At 42.8% G+C, this 12,498-nt stretch overlaps 1 protein-coding gene across 6 annotated transcripts in view; it reads left to right on the top strand.

The window, feature by feature from the left end:
• NCOA7 (nuclear receptor coactivator 7) overlaps positions 1–12,498 on the top strand; it is a 99,198-nt gene that overhangs the window by 57,434 nt on the left and 29,266 nt on the right. For all 6 annotated transcript variants that reach the window (XM_075498681.1, XM_075498678.1, XM_075498683.1 and 3 more), the window contains exons 4-5: positions 10,842–10,921; positions 11,779–11,886. In XM_075498681.1, coding sequence (XP_075354796.1) covers positions 10,842–10,921; positions 11,779–11,886 — 188 coding nt within the window. The remainder of the gene's footprint in view (positions 1–10,841; positions 10,922–11,778; positions 11,887–12,498) is intronic.

A 12,498-nucleotide genomic window follows, 5' to 3' on the forward strand; every position in this document is an offset into this window, starting at 1 on the left:
GCTAAAACCTCGCATATGAATGTGATTCATGGTGAAGAGGAGCTGCTTGTATCTTGGATCTTGTTCTCTGCTATAGTAACAGTTGTATAATTCCTTAGAGATAGTAATTGTTGTATAATTCCTTATAGAGACTAAACAGGTCAAGCTCCATTTTAAAAATAATGAGGGCTTTCTTCTCTCTTACATCTGTTACTCCTTCTTACTGCTCTGTTGTCAACCATCTTATTTGTTGCTAAAACTTACTGATTTTATGCCATCTTAATCTTTCTGGTTGTCCCTTACAATCTTTAAGTGTAATAAACAAGTTTCATATGCGTAAAATGGTTGTCTTTTTAAAATTTCTTCCTTAAAGTGTCCCAGGCTAGATTTAGACTGCATCCATATGTCTGGTGACTATAGTTTTCTTGGGCAATAGTTTAAAAGTACAGCTGAGTGCTGTGAAGAGCTTGATGTTCCACAATGTGAATTAACACCTTGCTGCTGCTGAACAGGGAGTTTTATGCTTCCTCCCCGTGCTCTGAACTATGTTTTTCCCTCCCTCTGAACTGGCACTGGCATTCATCTGATCACAAGGTAAGATGAGTCAATTCACTAGACCAACAAAGAAAAAAATTAAGGTAATTGTTTTAATCAGTTGTCTTGTGTCTCTGTGGCATCAGATGAGAGCCAGAGCCCAAGGTAGAAAGAGATGTGAGGACAGAACAGCTTCCCTCCTCTTAGGAGCCATTAATTTGGCTTGTGAAACCATACCCCTCTGTCTGCCCTGAAGAAAAATTGGGGGTCACTGTCACGTAATGTGAGATTGAAGGAATCCAGAGCACAAGTCATATGCTTCTCTGTGGTCCAACTTTATAAATCTTTTGAAACTTCAGTCCTGGATATCTTTGTATAATTGTACTGCATTACACAAACACTTTTCTTCTGCCTTAAGCTAGCTACGCTTTAAAAGTAAGCTAGCTACGCTTTAAAAGTAAGCTAGCTACGCTTTAAAAGTAAGCTAGCTACGCTTTAAAAGTAAGCTACCAAACTGATCTTCTAGGCCACTATACCTTCTCTGAAGTCAATTCAGTAGGTGGGTGGGTTTTGTTCCTATTGCACCTCCTAAAGCCAAATCAAATGAATCTTTACGTGTGATTCTTTCATTTTCTTTCAAGTATTTGCATAGGGGGGAGTTTGGTTCATCGTGTAAATGCTTTCCTCTACATAAGTGGTATTGACTTTTGAGCTCAAAGTGTTGTATGGTTGCTTTTACAGTTACTTAACATGCTCTAAATACAATCTAATTTAAGAGCTGGTCGCGTTGGTTTTTTTCCTTTTCTCCAAAGTATTCTCCTTTTGTGTAAGGAATATTACTTTACCTGGTTTTGTTTTTTTAATTCCTGTACCACTTTTATTTCTGCTTTTCATTTGTATAGCTGCATTGAACAAATATAAATTTGGAAGTGATATATCTCCTACAAATTTAAAATTACTAACCTGATTTATAATATGAAGTAAGACTACCTCTGCAATGAAGTTCTTTGCCCAGCTGCCAATGTACAGTCTTGGACAAGTCAGAATTCTACAGATATACAGCTTGTGTTGAACCTTAGGCATTTAAGCAGTCCCTTTTGGTTTTGACACTACTCTTTACATGCGCTTGGTGTTTTGACACATTCTAGTATTATAGTATGGCAGTGTGAACTGTCAGTTCCAATAAAGTAAGGAATAAAACTTCAAAATGTCCTAGTGTAAAATCTTCAAGAGGGATGCAGTTACTTCAGAGCCCTAAATTGCTCTGGGAAAACTTCACCCAGGCACTTATGCAAATCTTACCCAAAATGAAGCAGGAATTGGTATCTCAATGCCAGTTACATCTCCTCCAAGAGCAAAGCCACGTATGGTTTTATAATACAATTAACAACTGTTAGCTTTTTGCTCAGTCTCAATATGTATTTCACCCTTGTATAAGGAGGTGTTCATTTGCGTCTGCAAGAACTTAGCTTACAGAAGCATTCCACTTGCATCATGGGGACTTGGTTTAAAAGTCCAGAGAGGTGGTAGATGCCCCCATCCCTGGAAACATTCAAGGTCAGGCTGGATGGGGCTCTGAGCTACCTGATCTGGTTGCAGATGTCCCTGCTTATTGCAGGGGGGTTGGACTAGATGACCTGTACAGGTCCCTTCCAACCTAAACTATTCTGTGATTCTATGAAAAATTGTATGAACTGTTCCCCAAAATGTGACTAGTGGAAATGAGGTTGTTTTCTCTTAACTGTTGTTCTTTTGCATCATGAAACACAAACCCCTCTCTCTGTTGGAGAGATGCTCAGGATAGTTACGTTTTCTGTACATTACATTCCCTAGGGCCGTACAAAATTAGTTCTTGAAATCTAACGAGCTGTTTAAAAACAGCCTCTGTGTGTGTTACGCTTCTGCCTCAAACCCAAAAGGGAATGCGATCGTTGTTTTGATCCACAGACAGCTGAAGATGATGTTTGCTTATGCACTCAGTCTGTCTCAGAGAGGCTTAGGACACAAAACATTTGCACCATGTAGGACATTTTTCCCCAGCACAAAAGAAAAGCGTGTGTAACCAGTTTACTTAAGGTTAAAGAAAGACAGACATGATCATTGCAGCTGGGAGCATTCTCCTGTCCGCCTGATAAATATCTTAACTTGTTCCTAATATGTATTTAGCAGCAAAGCCTTGTCCTTGTCAGACCTGAAAAGCGTGTTCATGGTCCTAGAGACTTCTCTCCTTTTTCTGCCGATATTCATTGCTCTATCAGAAATCTGTTACCTCTCACAATAGCTTTGTCTTTGCCTATTTTTGGCTACAAGGACCTCCCACCCCCTATCTTTGTGTTTTCTCCTTCCTTCTTCCCCATGACTCCAAATATTCACATTGCAGATAAGATGCTTTGCACCTGGAAAAAGGTGAGAGAGCATTCCCTGGGAGTCAGTCATCTCCCTTTTTCACAGGAGCTGGAGGTAGAGGCTGTCCTTCCCATCAGCATCCCCTGTTAGCAGAGGAATGGTGGTGCAGTCTCCATCACAAGGCACTGGCATCTAGAATGGCTTTCTCTACAGGCTTGCTGCACTTTGGCAAACATCACCATGACCTATTTCTTAAGTACTGCTTTCTACCCACAGAATCGTGTCTGTTTTCTGTCTGATATGAGGTTATCGGTTGATCTGAATCCTTCCTGTGTCTTTGCACCTAAAGCGGATGCCAGGAACCCTCCACCGCTGCCTTTACTCAGCATCCCCTGCATGTCCTCCCTGCTCACAGCACTGTGCATCCTCTCCTTTAAGCTTCCCCGCTGATCATAGCTTTCAATATAAAAAGTCTTCTAGTCACCCCTCTTCAGTGCTTCTTTCTGGGTGCCCAGCGACACGCTGCTTCAGCAATACTCTAGTTTCAGTACATTTCAACTGCTGCCATGTTGTTTTCCAGCTGAGATTTAGAGCTAAAGCACTCGGCCGTCGGCTGCATCTCACTGTTTCTTTACAGTAATGTGTTAAATTTTCCTCTTGACAGTTGGAGTCCATGAACTACCTCCCTCTGAAATTGAGTGGTGGGGTTTTTTTTCCCTTTTCCTAAACCTCAGTGACCTTTTAAAGTAGATCTTTCCTCCTCTCACTTTTCAAGCAGTTCCTCACGAAGGAAACTTTGAAAGCAGCAGCGCACATCTTGCTATCTTAAACATGAGAGCTGCCTAGCTGCCTGGAGCTTGGCACTCTTGGTGAGCACTCATCGCCGCTGCGCTGTCCCTGCAGGGCTTGTGTTTCCTGCTGTGTCCACCTTGTCCAAGTGCCAGCAAAAAAGTGGCAGTGATGCTGCCCTGGATGATGTCTCCTTGCAAGGCTCCTGGTAGGAGGAACCCTGCTGCAGGGAGGCCCTTCGCCCTCGCTCAGCTGGAGGGCTTTCTGAGTGTGCACACTTCTGTGTGTCCCATTGCCCAAAAATGTCCCATTGCCCAAGTGCGGGTGCTGTCTGTCCTCCAGCCCTGCCTATGGCTGCAGGGGAAGGATGGCAGTGGGTCCTCTGTTGCTTTGACTATGGTGGGAAAGGGTCGCTTCATGTTTTAATCCAGCATATTCAGGTGGTAATAAACTGTTAAACATGTAACATGTAGCGTTGCTTTGTGCCTCTGCAAGCCACGTTTTGGGGAGGAAGCAGTAAATAGAGAGAATTTAAGTTCCTTGAAAATATTTGCAGTTTTTCATGTAAAAGCTGCAGTATATGAATATTGCATGAATATCAATAGCCAAATTCTTATTTAAATGTGCCTTAAAATAACCTCTCCATTTATAGCAAAAGGAGTTACTACCCTTTTTTATATTGGTTCTTTGAACTGCTTGTCATTTTTGTTGGGGCCCTATATTTTCTGGTGATCTCTTTATTCCTTTGAAAGACTTGCTTGGAAAATAACTGGTGGAGAATCACAATCAATTCTTATTGAGAACAGAGGAAAGTTGTTCAAGGTGTAGATATTTTGGAATCATGTGCCTGGATTTGTATTGATCAGGGAATTGCTATTCTCCTATGGCAGGAGAAGTTTCACTAATGGAGGAGCGCAAGTGTGGTCGTGATGGGTGACAGCTGCCTTTTTGTTTCAAGTGACTTCAGCAGTAGTGAAGGAGGAAGCCAAAAGATAATATGATTCAGCAGAGGAAAAATATGCAGAAGTAAAGGTGAGGGCTTGGCAAGAGGCTGTGGGAAAAGTGGGAGGCAGAACAGAAAAACACACCTGAGATGGTGGGATGTTGTGGGAGGTTTTTTGTTCCGTGGGTTTTTTTTGTTGGTGTTTTTTTGTGGGGTTTTGTTGTTTTTTTTTTTTTTTCCCCTCCTCTTTTAACATGGTAGCACTCCACTACCCAAATCTGAGCAGGGAATGTTTCTGTCTAACTTGCTGCCTTTTCTTCAGGGAGATAGGTCTGATCAGATGGCCAAAAAACTTTTTTATGGATGTGCACCCCAGCTGCTGCAGCTGGCTAAAGGAGGGAATGGGGCTAGGATAATGTCTCTTCCTGGAAGGCTGCTGCGGCCTCTGGGAAGTACTGGGATGTCAGAGTGTGTGGAGGGTGTCCCAAAACAGGGATCTGGCCCTTGTGGTGGTGGGGTTCACTCGTGCTTGACAGGAGCTGAAAGAAAGACTTTTTATTTAAAAGTAATAATTTTAATGTGAACGCTGTTCAGTTCACTTTGAGAGCCATGAGAAGAGCCAGAAAGGTGCTTGTGGAGACATGGTTAAATCATCCTATACTCAACTCTGCACATAACAGCGTTGCTGAAAGTTATTAAAATGTGAGCCTAGAAAGTAGAAATGGAAAAAATTGTTCAGATAAACTGATTTGCCTTTCTCCTTCCTCCTCGACCAGTCCAAGCAGGACTTTCATATTCTTGAGGTCTCTGTGTCTCTCTAGAATGCCTTAAGTGATACTTATTGTACTCCATCTCTGTCAAGATAGTTGGTATCAGGCCTTATTCATAGATAAGGGAACTACCCCAGGAAGCCTTGTTTGCTTAATTTCTTATCAGTACTTGATTAGGTGATAACTGTTCTCCCCTGAATTTATTGTGTTTCAGGTTCTTGTAAGCTACTTTCAGGTTTTCACTCCTTGGTCCTGGTGCTTGGCTAGATTGTAGTAATACAGTTTTTTTTCTTCTAACAAATCTGTCATAGAGATGTAGGACTGGAATTTCCTAAAACAGCAGTGACGTACTCAGCGATGTGGAAAAATATGACTAGTATCTTACAGTTTTAAGGAAACCCTCATTATGTCATTGCACCGATTAATGGTTTTTTCGCATCTCAAAATCTGTATTTGGTTTTCCTTCCTCCATCTCAAAAAGGATACAGTAGGAGAAGAAAAACTAATGAGAAGGACAGCCTGTGTGATCAGAGAAATAGTATGCTAGTATTAGTCAACCTGAAAAAGTGAAATAACTAAGAGATGGTGTTGGAAATCTGTGACATCGTGAATGGTATGCAGAAGGTGAATAAGGAATATTTATTTGTTCACCCTTAAAATAACATTAATTAGGATGCTCAGTGAAATTAATCGAGTATGAAGTACAAGAATGGAAGTACTACTTTATGTAGCACATCATGCATCATGGTGCTGTGGGGTTCACTGGCATAGGACCCGTGTGGAGGTCTTGAAGGGACTGGGCAGTTTAGTGGATGCTGCTCCTCTACCCTGGGAAATCCATGATTTCTAGAAGCCAAGAGGGCTAGTCAGGGGAAAGATTTCTCTATTTACATGCCACCTAAGTGTTTGGTAAGACAGAGATTAATGAGTAAAATGGACTTTTGGTCCAAGTATGCCATTGCCTCTATTCTCTCAGGCTACTGAGTTTGTTTACCTGGTGTGGAAAGTGGTCAGTCCTTTGGCCCCTTGTTTACTTCAGCATTCCTGCTAGTGTTACCAGACATCAGCCTAACTGATGGCTCGGGAGCTGTTGGGCAGGTTCAGCTGTCCCTGCCAGCGCTGCGAAACCTCGCTCTGATTTCGGCCGGCAGCAGGGTTAGTCCGTAACATTGGTGTTGATGGTGGTGTCTTGCAGTGGCACATCGTATGTCAGTGTGCGCAGCCCGGGATTCTGTTGATGCTTCTTGACCTATTTGATCTACTTATACAGCTATTTACATAGTTGCAGAGGTGTAACTCTCCTATCATGTGTCAAGGTCTTTTGGATGATAAACTGATTGACCTCTTTGTCATACTCCTTCAATAGTTGCTTTCCAAATTGTTCCTAGGTAGCTCTTTTTTGTAAGGTTTCCCATAGCATTGCAAAATGAAATATGAACAGTCTGCTAGGAAACTGAATTAGGTATAAATATATCAATATGGGCAGAAAAACTTCTGTTCTAGACCTATCCGTTTTCAGTAGGCCTGTATTTTCTTGCCTGTTCTCACTTGGCATTCTTCTTCTCATTGCTCATTAATTTTACTATTTTTACATAATTATTATTTTACATATTTCCTGAAATCACAGAGAGCTTCAGTCCACCCACTCCACCCTTTTCCTAAAAATGCAGTGTGATCAAATTTGCATTAACACCTAGTCAGTTCTCATGGTTGTACGATCCCATCTTCAGTGTACGTGCAGTGCAGGAAAACTTGGGAGGCAGAACTGTGAGTCACTTCACCACTAAGCAAATGTCCAAGTTCAAAAAGTAGCCAGTGGCTTTTATTTTAAAGCCTGTGGAGAGGCGCAGCTCTTCCATCTAGTTCTGTCTGAAAGAAATGTGGTTACTGAGGACTCCATCATGTCTGCGTGTGCTCTGGGTACCTTTGGGACTACTACTAGAGTTAGCCGCCTTCAGATCATGTTAGAAAACATTTGGCTTCCTGAAGGAGAAATGAGAGAGGATAAGGGAACTGGAGAAATAGTATATTGTGGTGTTTTGCTTACTTTGCCAGGCTTTCCACCCCCTCCACTGTAACCATTCATGCAGAGCATAATTTGTGGCCTTGGCCTCGCTGCGTGTACAGTAAGTGGGGTTAGCAGTACCTGTCAGATTTAATGGATTCATTGGAATTTTTTCCTCTGAAGGTCTGAATTTTTTAATTTATGATTTTAAAGCTTTATATACACAATTAAAAATACAGGCTAGTTAAGACTTTCCACTATTCAAAGTAATACTATGTAGTTTGTAACTGTGAAAGCCTGCCAAGTTGTTATGCTCAGTGTAAGAACGGTGTCCAGAACCCCTTGTTGGTGGGATTTAAAAAAAAAGGGGGGGGGGGGGGGGAATTATCCAAACCAGATGTGTCAGATTTTGGTTTCAGAAGACAGGGGGGTTCACAGACTATGACTGCTTCTTTTGGCCTGTAGCTAAACAGGCTATGCAACATATGTATTCTTGCATGTAGATGCGAAAGAAAAGCAAGCCATCTAATTGTTGGGCTTATTTAGGATTTATTAACCTTTATTGGCAAAAGGAGGACTGTATTATGTTTAGTCTAAACTCAGCTTGTCTTTTGCACTTTTTTTCTTATCTGTACAGTTTTGGGTTTTCAACTATGTGTGAGTATCTAGCTCACTATTCTCTATTGCACCATGGTTGTGTTGGAGACCCTACTAAACAAACAGACCCACAGTCCTGTCAGCCAAGAACTAGAGTGTATTGTATGTCTCCTTGCAACACAGTATTTCAGGTTATAACTTTTCACTGGATAGTATTTTTTTCTCTCCAAACTTACGCAGCCAATGCAATTAGGAGGACCTGAAAGATACAGTGTATTTTACAGGGGGAGAGAGAGGTGTGAGGGAGAGGAACGTCCCCTCCCAGGTAGGAAGCTGTAGAGGAGAAAGTTATCTGTATTGCTAGAGATTTTGTGGTCTTGTACCACGGTGGCATAGTGATTGCTGTCATGGTCAGCTCTCAGTCACCATCCCACCTTCCAAAGACAAAGCTTTGGAACAAAAATGTTTAGCTAATACCAAACATCATAAGCTATGCAGAGAAACTGCTTTTATTGCATATTGTTATTCCTCCTATCCACACACAGACTTCAACTTTTTCACATTCAGCACAAATCTCTCCCTCTCTCTACATCTCTCTGGGCTACTTCATTTTTATCCCCCACCCCAAGGTCTTACTGATGCACGTCTAGTTAGTATGAAATAATAGTTCTTAACTGTTTCCTACTTTGTGCGCTGTTTCAGAGCTAAGCAAGAGTTAATATATCTGAAAACTTGTCTACTTTTTCCAGCTAGACCAAATGATTTACTAGAATATGAAGTCTACCTATAAACCTTTCTTGTCTCTCTCCAGTGATAGGTCCCAGGCAGCTTAGGTAGTTTGCCTGCATGGATGTGATACATAGTTCTAGTTATCCTGGAGTAATTGAAGTGTTATCTCCTGAGTAGCACAAAATAGTATGAACTCACTTATTGTTAGTTGGGGGAGTTTCTTCAGGATTATGTCCATATCAGCAGTTGTACGTAAATAATGGATTAAGGAAACATCCACTATTTGCCACTTCTTTGTCTGTCATATTGGCATTGTGAGAAACACAATGGCTTAATGGTTTAATACTGTGCTCTGCTAATGTCATTACCTGTTTTCCCATCCTTCACCATAGGCTGCTTTGACTTTGATCAGAGGAGGATGGTGTGATAATGGTGGAAATACAAATGGTCAGAAAAAGGCAGCAAGAATGCTAATTTTAAAAGTCTTACTGTGGGTCTCCAGTCTCAGAGATGAAATATCTGAGATCATTGAGTGATGCTCTGTTCCAAAATGCTATCAGGGAAAAGCCAGCATTGTCCTGATCATCCTCTTCCTACCTCTGTCCTTCATGCCACTCATAGAATCCACACATACTTAAACTGTGTGCGTTTAGTCCCTGCACGCTTTCTACCTCTATTACATTGTGGGAAAAATGTCTTCGCTATAACCATGGTGCTTCTCATGACTGCATCCCTGGCAGGTAGTGGGTGGGGTACCCCCGCAGTAACGCCTGGATGTATGTTCAGCTGCGTGCACCAGGCTGGGCTCTTGTGAGTCTCTGTTGACTGAAGGAGATGGTCTCTGACCGTGTAGCCTCTGGAAGATGCTGAGGCAGCCCCCAGCATTAATCTCGCTGTGGAAGTGGGCTGGCAGAAGGGTCAGGTGCAGCATGCTTCTGAGCCCCTCCTTTCTTCTTGTGTACGTTACAGTGGGTCAGGTGAGTCCTCGCCCTTCTTTTTACTGTCTGCCTCTTGCTCTCTGGAAATATCAAAGGTTGCAGCAAAGCCTGAATACGAGCCAGAAGCCCTGTGCTGCCATTCCCTGTCCTTTCCTCCCTGACCTCCTTCCAGAGCTGCCGGCTTGGACCGTGGGAACAGACTCCCCAGGAGTGCAGTGTCTCCCTGCTCCTGGTCCTGGCTGCTGACTTTGCTGGGCCCAGCCCTGCTTTGCCTTCTCGCCTCTCCCCATCTTGGCCAGGCTGCAGCACCCTGACGGAGGCAGCAGGACCTTTCCGAGGGGCTGGGGGCAAGCAGGCTGGGCGAGCGGGGCAGCCATGCACGGCCTCTCTGCGCCCCGGCCCCGCTCCTGGAGCTGGGGCTGCATGCCGCCCTCATTCCCCCCAGGTATGTGGGTCTGGGCTCGGGGTGCGGAGGGTGAGCCCTCAGTGCCGGTGTCGCTTTCAGGGAGCTGGGGTTGGCTGGGCAACAGATGTCTTTCCTGATCCTCAACTTTGCCTACCCTCTGCTGTAGTAAGAATTGGAAGTAACTACCCTGCTGACACTCCTGAGATCTCACGTGTGCCTTTCAGGTCTTGCAAGGGTTTCTGCAGGTGCAATGAGGTTTGCGTACTGTAGCTGATGGAAAATGTCTTCTGAACAAGCTTTATGCTTTCTGATACTCGACTGTATACTGTATGCATGCACATTTTGCAGGACTCTTAGCCTACTTTTACCTTCAGAGTTTAAAATAGTATTTAAATACGATGTACTGGTGGTGAAGTGGTGATTAACCAGTATTTGTGGTGGTCATAGTGATGCAGTATCAGTGTGTACATTCATTTGCTGGTTTCTGCTTCAGTCTTGATAGCAGCTCATCACAAAAAGTACTTGTAGCCAACAGCTGAATTGTGTAGGAATCATGGAGAAAAACATGGGAGCAGTATCATGTATACATTACTTTTGATTCCTGAATGATTACTAAACCTGCTGCACTTGATGCAGTTTTCCTTGCCTTGCAATGCAATTTTAAGGCCTAATAGATATTTTTGATGTGCCCTCTTGTTCCTGTTCACAGCTGCAATTTGCACATCTTGTAGATCTTTTTCAAAACATGTTGACAGCCAAACATCTTGAAAGTCAATTACTTGAATAATTTTTTTTTTCTCTTTAGATGACAATCAAAACAAAACCAATGAAAAGAAAGAGAAAAAAATGGTTTCTCAGAAACCCCATGGTACCATAGAATATACTGTAAGTATCGGTGTGTGCTTTGTTCATGTCTGTTTTTTGAAAGTGGAATTGTTGAGGTTGAGAGGGAGCCAGTGGCACAAAACTGAAAGCACTAAGTGAATACCAGCTGCAGTTTGTACCTGTATCAATAGGGATTGCTCCAAATATCATTGTGTGGGAAGAGCTAGGCTCATGTCCTGAAGCACTGTTCAACCCAGGCCCTCTGCCTGTTCTCACAGCTGCCAGTCCTATTTTTACTTCGGCACCATGGCTCTTTAGTAGAGTAATTGGTTTTGTTATTCTGAAAAATACTTCCATTCCACAATGTTGCTTAGGTCATCAAGTGGTTGGCCTGTGCTTGGCCCTGAGATGACATGAGACCTCTTTAAGCTGAAGCAGGGTGGCAGTGTGCTGCTGGTGGCTCACAGGACTGGCTCTGCCCAGAAGGTCTTTGTGTGAGCCAGCTAGGTCCCTGAACCCCAGCCTGCATCACACAGAGCGACTGTGGAAGGCAAGCGTCCCAGCTGGGAACAGCACAAATGCCTGAACGTGCTGCGACTGCTGAAGGTGTAATGAACTTTCCAATGTGTGTCCTTTCCCCACTTGCCAGGCCAGTTCTAAATAAGGTGGTGCTGCTTTAAAGTTTTATGAGAAAAGGAGAGGGACATCTGCAACTCCTCTCCATTTTGTCTACTGTATAGTACGAGAGAATATTTTTTTCTTTTTATTGATACTGGCTTATCACGTAAGCTATTAAACAGGGGGTGTGTTGAGATCATCAAATCTGTTTCCCGCAAACAGTCTGTTAGATGGTTTTAGTTCAGCTGGTGTGCTGAATGTGTTCACTATGGTATCTTAAGCTTCAACTCTTTCTTCAGGCTGGAAATCAGGACACCATAAACAGCATAGCATTAAAGTTTAACATCACCCCAAACAAGCTTGTGGAGCTCAATAAGCTTTTCACGCAGACGATTGTGCCAGGCCAGGTAAACCTTTTATGTTTTTTTTATACCTGAAACCTGATTATTTGCTATGTGTTTAAAAGCTTTTTACTTCTTTCACATATCTTTTAGGTACTTGTATCCAAGGATAATGAACAGTAATTTAAATCCCTCAAAGGGGAACTCACTAGATCATTACCTGGAGTTGGGGGGTGGGGGGAAAGCTTTGTAATTGCCATATCTGACTTCTGTTATTTATTTGCTGTCACTAAAACTTAAAGATGACTGAAGCTCAAGAGGGTAATGTGGCTGTTGCAAGAGAGTCGAATTCCTGGAAAGCCTAGATAAATGCTATATATAATACATTAAAGAATTAGAGTGTTAGGTACAGTAATTGAAATGGCTCTTGCCATTACGTTGGGGATGAGTCAGTCTCCTGTAAGATGAGAAATAAATGGAGATAGACTGTTTTTGGGAGAGTCACGTAATGGAAATGCAAATGTAAAGGCTAACACCTGGTTCATGAAGAGCAGATCTCTACTTCTGCTTCAGGGACATGAAGAGATTGAAGTGTCCTGATTTGTAGATGGGGAAACTGAGGCACAAAGAGATGGCGTGACTTGCCTAAGAATACCCAGCAGACAAAAGCTGGGATAA

The sequence above is a fragment of the Mycteria americana genome, chromosome 3 (assembly GCF_035582795.1).
Source record: "Mycteria americana isolate JAX WOST 10 ecotype Jacksonville Zoo and Gardens chromosome 3, USCA_MyAme_1.0, whole genome shotgun sequence".
Taxonomy (NCBI): domain Eukaryota; kingdom Metazoa; phylum Chordata; class Aves; order Ciconiiformes; family Ciconiidae; genus Mycteria; species Mycteria americana.